Raw genomic sequence first — 14,471 nt, 5'->3', positions numbered from 1 at the left:
TGAGTGATGCTATCTTAACATCAAAATTGCTAGTGTTACTCGAAATATCTACGTGACCTTTTAGTGCGCCGTTGTGATACCTTTGCGTTCATTTCAGAGGCTTTTGTATTTCTTTTGTTCAGTCCGTCACATACCTTCTCACAACAATCTTTGGGCCACCATCTTTTGCCCTTTCAAAAGATTATGGCGCCACAGTACTATCTTTATAACAATTACAGCAACTTGTGCCTTTCCACCGACTCCCTTCCCTTCAACTTCGGCCTCCGAGCTCGCCTATACGAGAACCCACTACCCTTCACTTTCACCCTCATTTTTTCCACCGAATATTTCGATATATGTACGGTCAGCGCTTCAAATCATTACTGTCTCGATGTCTATCCGGTGCGGATGGATGACGTGCAGGACATAGCTTATCTGGCTATGCCGAACGACACTACTGGCCAGCAATGGAAACTCGAATCGACAGAGATAACAAGTTTGCTCTATAGGTTGTCCAACAAGCTCTCAGAGAGGGGAATGTACTTGGATGTGTATAATCAGACGAAGGACGTTTATATGACCGATTCGGACCGGCCGGGGCATTACTGGATGAAAGTCAAGGTGAATTGCCTTCCTTTGTTGCGATGTCGGTACATCTAAGTGCTAATATTGCTATTTAGGACTGTGCAGTAGCTCCTTCCGATGGATCAATGTCTGGTAATAGCCCAAACACCACATTGAGTGATACAGTACCCCCAACAATATCAAGATCTGCCCGACCCACACAAACTGTATCAACCAATTCATCACTTCCTACTCCTGTACTGGCAAGCTATTCACGGGGCCTGAGCAAAGGAGCAAAGGCAGGGACAGGCGTAGGATGCGCACTTCTCGCGATACTCGTGGCAGGCTTAGTGGCTGCCCTCTTCTACTGGAGAAAGAAAGCAAGCAAGAATGTACAGGCGACACCGACAACACGGGTGGAAGAGGATTTCGGAGCAAGTGAGAAGTATGGTAGGGATGAAGCTCCTGCCGAGTTGCCTTCGGAGGACGTCATCTCTCCTATGCATAGCCCGAGCATGGGAGAACTACCAGCCCAACTTGAGGTTCAGGAGATGCCTGGTTGTAGTATACCGCATTCATAAAATAGCGTACAAATGTCCTGTAAATCTACACGCAAATACAACAGACACGGCCCATATGCAGACTCAAGCTGATTACAAACGTTTATTTCACTACATCTCAGCAGCCATCTCCTCCCCATCCCCCCCATCACCATCTAACCGAAAAACCTTATCCGGATTCAAAATTCCCCGCTCATCCAAACTCCTCTTCACCCGCCTCATAACATCAACACCCACCTTTCCTACCTCCTCCTCCAGCGCCTCCCTCAACTTCAACCCCACACCATGTTCACCCGTGACCGTGCCGTCCAACCTAAGCGCCAGCGAAGCAACCTGCCTCAACACAGCCTCAGCAGCAACTCTATCCGCCGCCGGACACACAATGGAAGAATGCACATTGCCATCGCCTATATGGCCTACATTAGCACAGAACCAATCCCGGCGGTTCTCCGCAGCGTTTGCTTTCTGGATCAATGCCTGCGTCCCATCGACAAGGGCAGCGAGCTGCGATATAGGCACCGCGCAGTCAGTATTGAGGAATAAATCCGAGGGATCCTTTTTCATAGCAACGAGGGCGTGTCCCATGCACTTTCGCGCGCCCCAGAGGACATCTATGCGCGTTTTTTCCGCGGTGATTTCAAACGACAGTGCGTCGAGCTGTTTGCACAGCGCTTCCACGACGCGGATCTGGTCCTGTACCAACTGCGCGCTTGGGCCGGCGAATTTCAGGAACAGCGTTGGTACCTCGGGGAAGAACTGCGGGGCGAGTTGGGAGTGGTTGATGCAGTGCATTTGCGGCCCGTCTGCTAGCTCCAGGGCTTCGAGCTGGTGGCCGCTCTTTTGGAGGGCGACGACGATGTCGACGCCGTGCTTGAAGGAGGGGAATGTTGCGAGGCCGACGTGTAGGTTCTTTGGTAACGGGGCGAGGCGCAGGACTGCTTCGGTGACGAGGCCTAGGGTGCCCTCTGAGCCGATGATGAGGTGCGTGAGATCGTATCCTGCAGATGACTTGCGGGGCCGACGGTGGGTTTTGACGATACTGCCATCTGCTAGGACGTACGTAAGGGAAATAACCCATTCTTTCATTGTGCCGTAGCGGTAGGCATTGGTGCCTGAGCAGCTCATGGCAATCTAGCCCTGTATCAGCGTTGAATCTTGAAAAGAAAAACCCCCTAGCCAAAACTAAATCACCCATACAAACTATACCAACCCAAACCCAAAAGAAACTCAACTCAACTCACCATCCCCCCCACACTCGCCCCGGGCGCAGGATCCACAGGAAACCAAACCCCCCTCCCCTCCAACGCGCGATTCAACTCAACCCAGCCGAGCCCAGGCTGCACCACGACATCCAAATCATCCTCATGCAGCTCCACAATCTCTTTCATCTGCTCAAAACTAACACACACGCCGCCCCGCACACACGCCAGCGCGCCGCCCAGACTCGTCCCGCCGGAAAACGACGAAACGGCTACGCGGCGGTCATGGCATGCTTTTAGGATGGTGGAGGTTTCTTGCGTGGAGTGGGGAAGGAAGACGGCTTGGGGGAGTTGGTGCGGGAGGGCGGGGGAGTGCGGGGTGTTTGCTTTTGAGGCGCGGATTTGCGGGGAGGTGGTGTAGGTTATGTTGTTTGGGGCAGTGGAGAGGTGGGTGATTAGGGAGGAGATGTTGGGGGGTGAGTGGTTGTAGTGTGGCATGTTTGAAACCTGTGTCTTGATGGGCTGGAGGAATATGTGTTGTTAATTCTTTGTTTCTTCTTGCGTGGTTTAAATATCTAGGTATGTAAATAGAGGTGAGACAGTATGATGTTAAGAAGATTTCACCAACTCTGGGGTCTGGGTTTAGGTAGACTTGCCGGGTCAGCGAGTCATGCGGGCTAGACGGAAATGGGCGGCTTACGGAATGCTTCCGGGGATGGTGATAATTAAATATATTTGCCGGAGAATGGCATGTATATAAGCTCAGTCTCACCTCAGCATCCTATACACTAATCAACATTTAATTCTATTCTACAGCCGAACTCGCCCACGACGCCGGTGGAAGAAGAAGTATTCAAGGTGAGATGGAAAGCTAGGTATAATAGAAGGATCAATCAGGAAAGAGTACAAAGTAGGCTAAACTAGCCTCTCTGAAGATGAACAAGTTCCAAGTATCCAAAAAAGGGGAGGGTATTGAGAAGAAAAGCCATCTACAGAAACCGTACAATTCAAACAGGCTTATGCAAATCCTACCAGAAGAACAGAGTACGGCATATCGGCCGCGGGTCCTGTAGTAATCGTCGAAGCGACAAGGTAGAATAGGAAAATAGGTACGAGACTTGTCGTCCAACAAGGGTCTCAACAAGTATTCAAGGGTATCCAGAAGGTAATCCAACAGACCGATTAGAAGGTAAGAAATGAAAATCATGGCAAGTCACCATACGTCTTCTTCGTCCTCCAAAACTTCCTGCTCTTCTTCTCCTCCTCCTTCTTCGGTCCCGCTCCCTGCCCTGGACGCACCATCGGCTCTGGCGGTCCCGAGTTCTTCAAGAAATCCGCAAGATCACTCGTAGCTGTCTTCCCAGCGCCTCCACGTACATCACCCGCCGAAGGTACACGGGCATACTGTCGGGGTTTAGAGCCACGAGTAGTGTCGGATGCGACAGAGTTTGAGGACATGGCACCAAAGGGCATAGAGCCGTTGCCGTTGCGCGTAGCGGTGTTGGAAGATGCTAGAGAAGAGTTTGAGACGTTCGCGCGGGCTCGTGCTGCGGCTATTGTTTCTTCGCTGAGCATGAAGGGCTGGGGTTTACTGGTAGACGGGGGATCCATGTCGTTGAGGAAGTCCATCAAGCTCTCCTGCCTTGGTCGCGCCGGTTGGCTCGAGTAGGGAAGTGCAGTCAACTGGTCTTCATCCTCGTCTTCATCCTCTGACGAGTCGATTGCGTAGGGGTCCTTGATACGCCGGCGGGTCTTGGTAATGACAGGTTCTGGGTTTGACGCCATGCTTCCACTCAAGTTTTGTGGGGTGTTGGAGTAAGCTGGCTGTACGACCTTTGGAGTTGGGAGTAGGCCAGTCCGTGAGTTGATTGTCTGCGCACTATGCTTGGAGTCCAGAGTGGAAGATGTGGAGTCGAATGCCGATTCGACATTGCCATGGGTACCGAGCATAGTATCGAACTGGTCCGAGTCGACTGTACTCCGGAAGGGCGCGACATTGCGAGGAATCCTGGGCTCTCCGCTGTTCGCATTAGGCGGCCCTTGACGAATGAAGTCTATCAAGTCATCATTGCCAGCGGTGAGGCCTGCTGGGCTGCGCGGTTCCATGTTGCGTTGTGTGGCTGACGGGCTCTCCTTGTTGCGCGTGTTTAGGTTTATTTGTCTGGTTGAGAACTTTCGCCCGAGGGAGGATGTTGAAGCATTGGAAGCCTTGGATCCGTTTCCGCTGATGTTAACAAAGGGTTGCACAGATTTTTCCTGCCCAGGGGATGGGCCAGTAGATCGAATGAAGTCGGCAAAGTCGCGCATCGATTCGGACTCGATTCGTGGTTCCCGGGCAAGCTGTCTACTGACCACCTTTCTGCTTGGCGACGGCTTGTGTTGAGGAGTAGTGGGACCTGTGCCTCTGGAAGCCGTCCTCTTCGGTAAGTTTTTAGTACCAAAGGAGGCATCTTTGTCGGCATCGACGCGAGGATAGACGGTAACAGATGAAGTCCTAGGCCGGCTAGGCTCCACTTTCGTCTGAACGGGCGACTCCTGTCTGGTGTTAGCGCTTCCAGGAAAAAAGCAGGTGGTTGTCCTTACATCAAGATTTCGCATATTCTGCGGTGTTAGCGTGAACTTGACCGTGTCTTTGCCCTTCACCAAAGTGTCAAACTCGCGCTCCCGATCCTCTTCCGACATGCGTCCGCTTAGATTTCGCGGTCGCTGGCTTGCCTCTGAACTTCGGCCACTGGGCGTCACGGTGAAGCTGCCCGATATCTTGGTGGAGGAAGCAGACGAAGTGGCCCGCTTTAAGGACGCCTTATCCGAATGGGATCTATCAGAGCGCCCCGGCTGAGGGCGCGTGGAGTCGTCAGTGGAACTGCGCTGCGCTCCGCGTTCCGCAACATGTCCAGGGGCGTCGTGATCAGGATAAGGTGAACTGCGCATAGAGGATCCGGATGTGGGGTTGCTACGATGTGCCACGCTTTCGGAACCTAGCCTTTCCGTTGGCTTATTGGTGATACTATCCACTTCCTGTAATGGTGGCAACGAGGAGCCACGCGACTTTTGCGGAGGAGCGTCCTGTCTTCGTGGTGGACTTGGGGTGCCCTCATACTGATTGGGACCAGAGGCAATCTCATTGCCAGAAGACGATCTGCTATGCACGTCTTTGCGTGCAACAGAGCGCTCCGGAACTATGGGCTTCGCATCAGGTGTAGGCGTGTTGCGAAACGGAACTGAAGTCGGCGCACTATGTCGTGGGTGGACTTCGACGAAGCCTCCATGTGCTGCACCTTTGCCCGTGTCTACAGGCGACTCGCCGGGGGGAGTGGGTGTTGATCGGATAGGCACATCTGACGTCCGCGCAACACCAATGGCTTGGGGTGCGTCTGCCTCTTCGTCAGACAGCTCAAGGTATGAACTTCCTTCAGGATGCTGTGCAATTTTCGGTGTCGCTGTAGGCGTGGGCAGTGGTGACTTGAGGCTGGAGCTCCGCGTCGAGAATGTTCGCACAACCCCACGACCAGTCTTTTCAATCGACATCCTCTTCGATTGCAGTACCTTGTGCTCACTTTCGTAGTCGGCAGCACTGGGAATCTCGGCATCACTGTCTGCCTGATTGGACACATGGGCCGGAACAGGACCCGCTGTGCTCATACGGAAGCCCATGCCTGTTGATGCTGCGAATGCCACCATCTCAGCATCCGGCTCAGGTGAGTCCTCCAGCCGCCTCTCAGCAACATCTTTGCGTGCAGGCACAGCATCCTGCTCTTCCGCATCAAAGTAGTCATCCTGATGATCTGGTTGCTCCATCGACGTCTGAAAGGGGGTCTCTGCTTCTTCGGTTGAGGAACGTGGGGGCACGGTGAATGTCGGTGCGGGCCGCAAAGGCATGGATATGGGCCGTTCCTTGTTACCTCTTCTCCGGAACGTGGCAGCCTGTGACAACATAATGACACTCGACGGCCGTTCGTGTCTCGGAACAGGCGTCTGGGTACCAGAACTCTCTGCATCCTGTTCATATGTGCGGGCCAGGCCTGGCACCTCGATCTCATTGACATCGTTATCGCCCAGCGGGAGAGGGATATTGGCTGCAATGTCGGTTTCGGAGGGGGAGTGCTCCAGAACTGGGGATCGATCGCTTCGGATGGACCCTGATATGGTATCGTAGCTCGCCTTGCGGTTGTAGAAGTTGGAGGAGCTTGAGGTGGGCCGCACTGCTCGGGCAGGCGATGAGGGTGATAGCGGCGTTCGTACGCGCTTCCTCCATGTCCTCCACAGCCTGCCCAGCGCCGAGTTCAGGGCGATCTTCTCCACGTCGGGCTCCTCTATGATGAGGCGCTCGAAGCTCAGGTCTGGTGCGTCGTCGGACTGCAGTGCGAGCTTCTTCACCTTGGCAGCCATGCGCGCATAGGCGGCTGAGCCCGAGAGCAGCAGCGTCTGCTCAGCCACGTACTCGATGACCGAGGTGAGGAAGATGGCAGCAGCCCAAGAGACCAGGCCAGCCTCGTCGTCGTCGTCTTGGTCCATGCTCAGGCCACGCTCCTGCTGCACGTATCTGTCCTCGTCCTCGTCCTCCAGCTCGCCCAGGCGCGTGTAGACCATGATGCGCAGACGGGTGCGCTTCCACATCTTCTCCACTTCCCACTTCTTGCCTAGGTACGCCGGGAGGTCTTCGTCGTCGTCGCCTGCGAGGAGCCCCTGCAGCTCTTCGTCGGCCGCCTCCATGGCCTCGCGGGCCAGACGTGGCTTGAGGACATCGGCTATGGCAGGGCGGATGGCGGTGAGCGAGGGCGAGCGCGCCGAGGAGAGAAAGGCAAATAGTAGGTGGTCGAGGAAGGCATTGAGCAATGCCAGGGCGGGCTCGGAGAAGACGGCGTTGTCGAGCTCTTCCACGTCGGCGTCTTGCTGGCGCAGCTGCGCATTGTGGTGGTCGGTGACGGTTTGCGAGGCAACCGAGGCAGCGATGTATGCGGGCGGCGGTCGCACCGTTGAGGGCATCTGGAAGGTGACTGAGCTGGCGACCGAGGGCCTGTCGCTGGTGAAGCTGGGGGCTCTGCTCGAGCGCGACGAGGCCATGTCGCCCGTCTCGGAGAGGGAGAGGGCGTGTCGATGCATGGCGCTGCTGCTGTGAGAGGCTCTAGATTGTGTACGAGTACGGGCACCTAGGTAGGCTGGCAATGAGCGCCCTGACGCCCTGAAGGCTGCAGGTGATGCGGAGGGAACAAAAAGAAATGCGGGAGCAGGACCGCCAAGGGAACGAACGAACGACCAGCAGGCGGCTTATATCAATATCGCAGCGAAAGGCCCATTGTTGCGGCTGCGAGTCAATGGTCAATGGTCAGTGCAGGAGGCTGGACATGAAAAGGGAAGACGATGGAGGCTACTTGAGCTCGAGCAACGGGCTTGTGTGAGAGTGAGAGAGGTATATCCCAGTCGGCGATCCTGGTGTTCGCCTAGGGTTAAGACTTTCTGGCTGCATCCGTTCAGTCGCGAACCACCATGACAGCAGACGTCGGGATTGATTTTTAATTTATTCATTCATTCATCATGTCACGGCAGAGGCTGGCTGGTCTGCGAGATTCTCTGGTGTTGCTGGTACGACAGGTGGTACAGGCCGCTGTCGCAAGCAAGTCCTACTACCTACACCACACGACGCCTGCGACGTGCACCAAACGGGGACCCTCTCCTAGGTACTACTAATTAGCTGCAGCTCAACCCGCCATCCCTGGTCGACCATGACACTTGACGTGGAGCCGGCTGTTGTGCTCGTTCTCCGATCCAATTCCGACCCCATCGCCCTGTGGCCTTTTGCCTGCTCCTCCTGACGCGTCGATGCGTGATACAGAGTGGTGACTTTTCTCACTCTCTCTTGTCCGTCGATTTTGACATGACCTGTCTCAGGCCCGCACGGCAAAACATGTCACCCAGTCGGGGAGCACATGTGGAGTCGTCGCACCATGTCGGAAAATATGCCATGCCCTGTAACCGTGGTTTGAAACGCCGCTGTCCCTGCAGCATCCGCGACACACCACCGTCTACCACAACTTCGATCCCCGTTGTACTTCGCGAGTCCCTGGTCGTGGGCCCAGTAGCTACGTCCGAATGCCTCTGCAACACTCGCTGAAGCGAATGCTTTGATCAGTGGCTCCAGCTGGTCTCTGGTCTGGTCCGACGGGCTAGTCCATCCTTATTGATCCACTTCGCTAATCTCAGGGGTATCATCGTCCAGCCTGCTGCATCGCGCTAGTCACATCAAGTCTTGACCGAGAACAGAAGTCCGAGTAGTAGTCCAATCTATCTACCTGTCAACAGGGCATAGTGCATACAGTCTTGCATAATGCGTGTCCATGTTTAGAATACAGGTCCCATCATTCTGATGCTTCTGTCTTGTCGACTTAAAGTAGTCACCTTTGACAGGGGATAATTGATTCTTCACCTCAATGTGGTGCCATCTAAACAGTTCATCAACATCCAGGCTGGGAAGCTGAACCTACAGTCTGGAAAGACTAACCCTTTCGCTTGCCATCTACCTACATTCCCTGCCAGCGAAGACATGACAGACCCATCCTCTTCAAGATCTGCAAGACAACTCGGGAGAACCACGGATGACCAGCCGTGCAATCAGACTTGTCCCATGATGTATAAAAAAAGGTGACATCTTACCATGATTCTACACAGCATAGCCCCCCATTATTATTCTTCAAAGACAGTTAGACTCTTCTTCGCATAAAGCAGACTCCAAGGCTCCCGAAGTACACCCTTCCCACCCAGACACCCCCAAGAAAAGATTCCAAAATCGCCTCATACGAACAAAGACTTGACTTTGCCCTCAAACCTACCCACACAGGTTCACGCTGCATCGAGGCATCTGTCCATGTGCCAATGTTTCGCCGACGAGGTTGCTCTTACCTCATGGCTGTGTCTGATTGGTCGTATGCAGCTGGCCCGAGCGTCTATCCCCTCGTTCCATTGTGACTTCCTCCCTTGGCTTTGCGACGACGCTTCGTCTTGTTGTTCGGTGTGGTTCAGAAGTATGCGTCTCGAGGACACGGGGAGAAACAGCGCGCCTTGGGGAGATGGTGGGGGGCGGGTTTGCCGAGGATGAGGCGGATGATGGCGCGAGATGCTTCGTCTAGCCATCTTGAACGGCTAAGAGGGGGGACGACGCGAAGGTCTTTATTTGTTTGGTGCAGTCGTGTGGTATGGATAACGAGACGATCGAGAAAACACTGTCCGTTATTGAACCATACCAGCCATATCAACACGGATGAAGCTCAGGTAACCACATTATAGCGAGGGCAAGCACCATGCCTCAATCCACAAGTTGCAGCCTCTTTCATTCTGTCCACTCCGTCTTACTAATACGCAAGCGGTAAACAGTCGTCTCTTCTTGGTCAACTGTACATCCCCAGGAAAGCTTCTTCTTGTGTACTAACTTGATTCTCAGCATCCAGGCACTATATACATTGACGGTTAGCAGTCCAAGACCGCAGAGGAATCTGCCCACAACGCACTCGAGTCTCGGGTAAGCAGAAGCAAAGTGAGAGGGGTTCCGTGTGGTATGAGGGTTCATCGACCAGAACTTCTCATTGAGGCTACGGCTGGCCTAGGTTTGTAGGTCTCCTGAACGTACATGTAAGCAGATGCTGAATCCATGTAGAGCTTCGTGTCACCATTTGCACAGGCATCGACGCACGAATGGATGGCCCGGCCTTGAAATATTATAATGCTTTGTTCCGGGTACGAAGGCATGACTACTGTCCCCTGTCTATGACATGCCAAAGCCACTCGACGACATCCGACGACGAGTACCACGGGACCGACAACTGCTAGGCCACCCTTCAAGATGGAGTAGCGTGTTGCCAGCCAATGTGGTGGTTGATCTAAAGTGTTTTTGGAAGAGTGGAGAAGAGTCGACTGCCTCTGGCTCGAGTACACTCGTCAGCACCTCCAGCCTACCCCAGATTTACCACACCACTGGCGCCGTCCCTATACGCTTAGCTCCCGCCGAATCGGCCGTATCCAAGGCTCTCCGTTTCGTCCTTGCTTCCTGCAGGTACAATCGCTCTACAGCCCCACCAGAGTCACATCGGCCTGCACGTCATCAGTTACTGAGCAGACGGAGGCCGTCTTCTCAGATTGTAGCGGGACGTCCTGGATACGAGCACCCGTCACGTTTGCGTTCCCAGGCAAGAGAGTAACAGGCCATTCGCATGATTCGGTATCGCCAGTACTGTAGTCTCGATTAGCGCATCCGCACGTGTCGAAGCAACAGTGGATGAGCATGAGGCTCCACTGGACAGTGCTGCCGCCAAGCAGAGAGACAGAGGAGGCTCCCCGACCAGAAAAGTGTGAATCTGGGGAAGATTAATCACCTCCCTCCCCCTTGCCGCAAGTGTAACAGACGTCCAGCCTTGCCGGATGCGGAAGAGAACACTGCCACACGCACGGTTGCCAGCCTTATCGTGCATGTTCCCTGGCCCTCGACGATGGCGCTCCCCCATCTCTCTACAGTACTGTTCACAGCCAGCACGCAACGGAAAAATACAGCCTGTGGTGTAGTCGGCAGGCAGGCAGCACACGCAGCGCTCAGCGGGCGGCCGGGTTACGTTTGCGAATCAGTAACTATCAGTGTGGCGTTATCGGTCGGGCCAGGGGTGTTGCGACATTGGCGGATCGGCGGCATGCCCGCCCCGCGCTAAAGCCCAACGGGCGCGCGCTATTGTCGTGCCGAAATGGGCTTTTGCGACTCTCGAACCAGGTGGATGCCCGCTGCATGGGACCACGGCCGTGGGGTTCGGCGCAAAGGGGAGAAGATACTGGGGAACGCGCGAGGCAGGCTCTTTTCTCATCAATTATCGAGCGCGTTTACATATCCCTCCGCAGCGATTCGCGCGATTGTGTGCTGGGTTATAGGTATCGCAGCGTAGCTTGTCCTGCGGCGGGAGCATTTGTGGGGTTGACAAGGGAATTTCACTTTTTCCCGTGCCTGACCTTCTGGAAGCCATGCGTGATTTTATTTACCCTGACTACAAGAAACGATGCTCGCGCTCTGATGGTGGAATGACGGTGCCGGGAGTGGGTGGAATGCGTGCGATTGGCTGTCCTTTATCTTCCAATGGCCACGGCTCACCAGCAATTCCCCATTGCGGTTGCATGCAGGTTGGGCGGTGCGACGGCTGCACGCTTTCTTCTCAGTGCCGTGTTGTAGCAGAGGGCTTGGGTGAGGCATGTCAGAATCTCACGATAGCGGCAGAAAGCAGCGGTAACAGGTGGAGCGGGGCGGGCAGATAAGCAGGGGATTCGCCCAATATTGGGTAAATTTAGCTGGGCTCAACGCACACTATTAGTTGGCCATGGCTATCCAGCGGCCAAGCGGTCAAAGTCGGAAGCAGGCACAAGAGGCTGTGCGGACCCGAGGCCGCGACCAACCGAAGCGCGCCGGTTACCGTGGCCGTCAGCGAGAGCGGCGTCGTCAAAGGGAAAGAAAAGTGAAGGGAAGGGAAAGGTGTCTTGTGTGGGCAATTCACTGCGTGGAAACGCGGGCGCAAAGATTGGGCAGACGTGTCCAGACGTGCGGTTCAACAGCATTAGCGGAGACTAGAGAGTAGAGTAGAGTAGAGTAGAGACTATCTATGCGAGTGGGGAGAATGGGCCACCAACGGAACCGCAAGGCGTCTATGTGTGTCTTGGACGGATTGCTTTGCGTTGCCTTTGCTTCTTTATCCCACGGAAAGCGTCCGGCGCCGCCTCTTGGCCAGGGTCAGGCCTAATTCTCTACCACCTTAACCACTCACTAGCCCCCGCCACAGACCGAGACAAGTTCGAGTGAACGCGGCCAAAAGCCTACTTATATGCTGCCTGCCCCCGGTCGTCCTTATCTTGTCTCCCCTCATTCACATATCTCTCTCTCCTCCTATCCTTTGCTCTACATCTACCCCTCCAAGAGGCTCTCTCTCTCTCTCCTCTCTCTACCAGACACTCTCCTCGCCTCGTCTTGCTCTCGTAGCCCATCACCACACACATACCGCAGTCATGGTACGCCTCCACCACCAACAACTTCTACTCTAGTCGACGAATTACTCACACACACAGGCGCAATCAACAATCATCTCCAACACGGCCAACGTAAGTCCTCCTACCGACCTTCTACCTACTTCCCACCTGTGCTCGTGTGCCAAACCACCCCTGTAACTGTTAGCTAATGCGCCATTTTCCCAGCTCCAAAAATACCTCGCACTCCCCCAGAAGGGCAAGGTCATCGCCGAGTACGTCTGGATTGACGGCAGCAACGGGATCCGCTCAAAATCAAAGGTGAGCTCTTTTCCTTCCTTGACACCCGATTGCCAGAGAAACATGGGTACTGCGGCATTTGCGAGGCTTGGAAATCCCTGGGCTGTTGAACACCAGCAGCCTGGAGGACGACCAATGCGGTGGCGAGCGAGCCCACGCTGCGATACACATTCTGAAGCAAAGAAACTGGAGTCGTCAAGCATTTGGTCGCTTGCGTGACGTCCTCATGCAGCCGCCAATCGCTTCCTTGCCCTGTTGGGGGTTTTCAACGGGCTTTCCTTATCGCCTTGCCCCGCGATAAGGCCGCCCACGCCCTGCCTGCCTCTACCCCTCTCCACCACCACAAAGTCAAAGTCACTATTCTAACACCCACCCAGACACTCGAGAAAAAGGTCGAGAGCATCAAGGACCTGCCAGAATGGAATTTCGACGGCTCATCCACAGACCAAGCCCCCGGCGACAACTCCGATGTCTACCTCCGCCCCGTCGCATACTACCCCGACCCCTTCCGCCAGGGTGACAACATCCTCGTCATGTGCGAGACGTACATGTCCGACGGCAGCCCCAACTCGTACAACTACCGCCACGACGCCGCCATCATCTTCGAGAAGCACGCCGCCCACGAGTTCTGGTTCGGCCTGGAGCAGGAGTACACGCTCCTCGACGAGTTTGGCTGGCCCTACGGCTGGCCCAAGAACGGCTTCCCCGCGCCCCAGGGCCCATACTACTGCGGTGTAGGCACCGGCAAGGTCTTTTGCCGTGACATTGTCGAGGCCCACTACAAGGCCTGCCTGTACGCCGAGATCAACATCTCGGGCACCAACGCAGAGGTCATGCCCGCTCAGTGGGAATACCAAGTCGGCCCGTCGCCCGACATCTCGCTGGGTGACCAGCTCTGGATGTCGCGCTTCCTCCTCCACCGCGTCGCCGAGGAGTTTGGCGCAAAGGTTACCTTCAACCCCAAGCCCATCCCCGGTGACTGGAATGGCGCGGGCCTGCACACCAACGTGTCGACCAAGGAGACGCGTGCCGAGGGTGGCATGAAGGCCATCGAGGCCGCCATGGAGAAGCTCGCTACCCGCCAAAAGGAGCACATGTCCGTCTACGGCGAGGACAACCAGCTCCGCATGACGGGCAAGCACGAGACGGCCTCGTACGACAAGTTCACCTGGGGCGTCGCCAACCGCGGCTCCTCTGTCCGCATTCCCCGCGCCGTGGCCGCGGAAAACAAGGGTTACTTTGAGGACCGCCGCCCGGCCTCCAACGCCGATCCCTACCAGATCACGGCCATTATCGCAGAGACGATGCACGGCAAGGCGGATGGCGCCGACATCGCAGCCTTCAACGAGCAGACGGCCGATGTCGAGCAGGAGATGATTGTTCCCGTTGCAAAGCCGTAAACATGCTCTTCCCGATTCCTCTACTTCATACCCCCTTTATACTGTCTTTGCGCGCACGACTTAGATCATGATACGAAACGCCGCCCCCCCTTCTTCTCTCATCTTTGAAGACGAGGAAGGCCGGGCTGGCTTGGCTGGCTTTTTACCCCCCCACACATCGGCAAGAGAGACCTCTTTAGCATTTCCGACCTACCTACCTATCTACATAACATACATCATCATCATCATCTCACTCACTTGCCCCACTCCATGTTCTGCATTGGCGGCATTGGGGAGTTCTGACATGGCCGGAATGAATAATTATCCCCTTAATCTATCTATCTACCTAGAACTTGATATGAATGTCACGTTTACACTTTTATGCAACTACATCATCTTGCCTAAGACTTGTCGACATGTGAAGTTGGATTACTAACACAAAGAGCCATAGCCATGACTGGAAACTACGAGTTGTTTCCCGGGGTATCAATGATGCGACCACTTCCTTT

The 14,471-nt window shown here is 54.9% G+C and overlaps 4 protein-coding genes across 4 annotated transcripts; 2 read left to right on the top strand and 2 right to left on the bottom strand.

Annotated features, from left to right (window-relative positions):
• Positions 1-183: 183 nt before the first annotated feature.
• On the top strand, positions 184-1,124 carry K460DRAFT_405322 (uncharacterized protein; the record flags this gene model as incomplete). The annotated part of the gene is made up of 2 exons (XM_040936836.1): positions 184-600; positions 660-1,124. The coding sequence occupies 2 exons, from the start codon at positions 184-186 to the stop codon at positions 1,122-1,124; spliced, it is 882 nt and encodes a 293-aa protein (XP_040787606.1).
• Positions 1,114-7,714, bottom strand: K460DRAFT_336854 (uncharacterized protein). The gene is made up of 4 exons (XM_040930991.1): positions 4,886-7,714; positions 3,520-4,810; positions 2,345-2,688; positions 1,114-2,234 (listed from the first exon to the last, which is right to left on the bottom strand). Exons 1-4 carry the CDS (start codon positions 7,403-7,405, stop codon positions 1,215-1,217), a joined length of 5,175 nt encoding a protein of 1,724 aa, XP_040787605.1. The 5' UTR covers positions 7,406-7,714; the 3' UTR covers positions 1,114-1,214.
• Positions 7,715-9,859: 2,145 nt separating this feature from the next.
• On the bottom strand, positions 9,860-11,522 carry K460DRAFT_354899 (uncharacterized protein; the record flags this gene model as incomplete). The annotated part of the gene is made up of 4 exons (XM_040931831.1): positions 9,860-10,129; positions 10,370-10,647; positions 10,740-10,841; positions 11,315-11,522. 4 exons carry the CDS (start codon positions 11,520-11,522, stop codon positions 9,860-9,862), a joined length of 858 nt encoding a protein of 285 aa, XP_040787604.1.
• A 691-nt stretch (positions 11,523-12,213) lies between these two features.
• K460DRAFT_365943 (glutamine synthetase) lies at positions 12,214-14,173 on the top strand. Its single transcript, XM_040933275.1, has 4 exons — positions 12,214-12,328; positions 12,386-12,418; positions 12,512-12,604; positions 12,961-14,173. Exons 1-4 carry the CDS (start codon positions 12,326-12,328, stop codon positions 13,981-13,983), a joined length of 1,152 nt encoding a protein of 383 aa, XP_040787603.1. The 5' UTR covers positions 12,214-12,325; the 3' UTR covers positions 13,984-14,173.
• The last annotated feature ends 298 nt before the right edge of the window (positions 14,174-14,471 follow it).

The sequence above is a fragment of the Cucurbitaria berberidis genome, assembly GCF_010015615.1.
Source record: "Cucurbitaria berberidis CBS 394.84 unplaced genomic scaffold K460scaffold_3, whole genome shotgun sequence".
Lineage (NCBI taxonomy): Eukaryota > Fungi > Ascomycota > Dothideomycetes > Pleosporales > Cucurbitariaceae > Cucurbitaria > Cucurbitaria berberidis.
The sequence above is the reverse complement of the archived record's forward strand: the minus strand, read 5'-3'. Positions and strand labels throughout refer to the sequence as shown.

Excerpts from the sequence above, each read along its gene's own strand:
- K460DRAFT_336854 (XM_040930991.1), bottom strand. The coding sequence starts at position 7,405 with ATGCATCGACACGCCCTCTCCCTCTCCGAGACGGGCGACATGGCCTCG. Across the intron at positions 4,811-4,885 it reads AGAATATGCGAAATCTTGAT|CCTAGCCGGCCTAGGACTTC; the intron begins GTAAGGACAACC and ends ACGAAAGTGGAG. Across the intron at positions 2,235-2,344 it reads GGGCGAGTGTGGGGGGGATG|ATTGCCATGAGCTGCTCAGG; the intron begins GTGAGTTGAGTT and ends ATACAGGGCTAG.
- K460DRAFT_365943 (XM_040933275.1), top strand. Across the intron at positions 12,419-12,511 it reads TCATCTCCAACACGGCCAAC|CTCCAAAAATACCTCGCACT; the intron begins GTAAGTCCTCCT and ends CCATTTTCCCAG. Across the intron at positions 12,605-12,960 it reads GGATCCGCTCAAAATCAAAG|ACACTCGAGAAAAAGGTCGA; the intron begins GTGAGCTCTTTT and ends ACACCCACCCAG.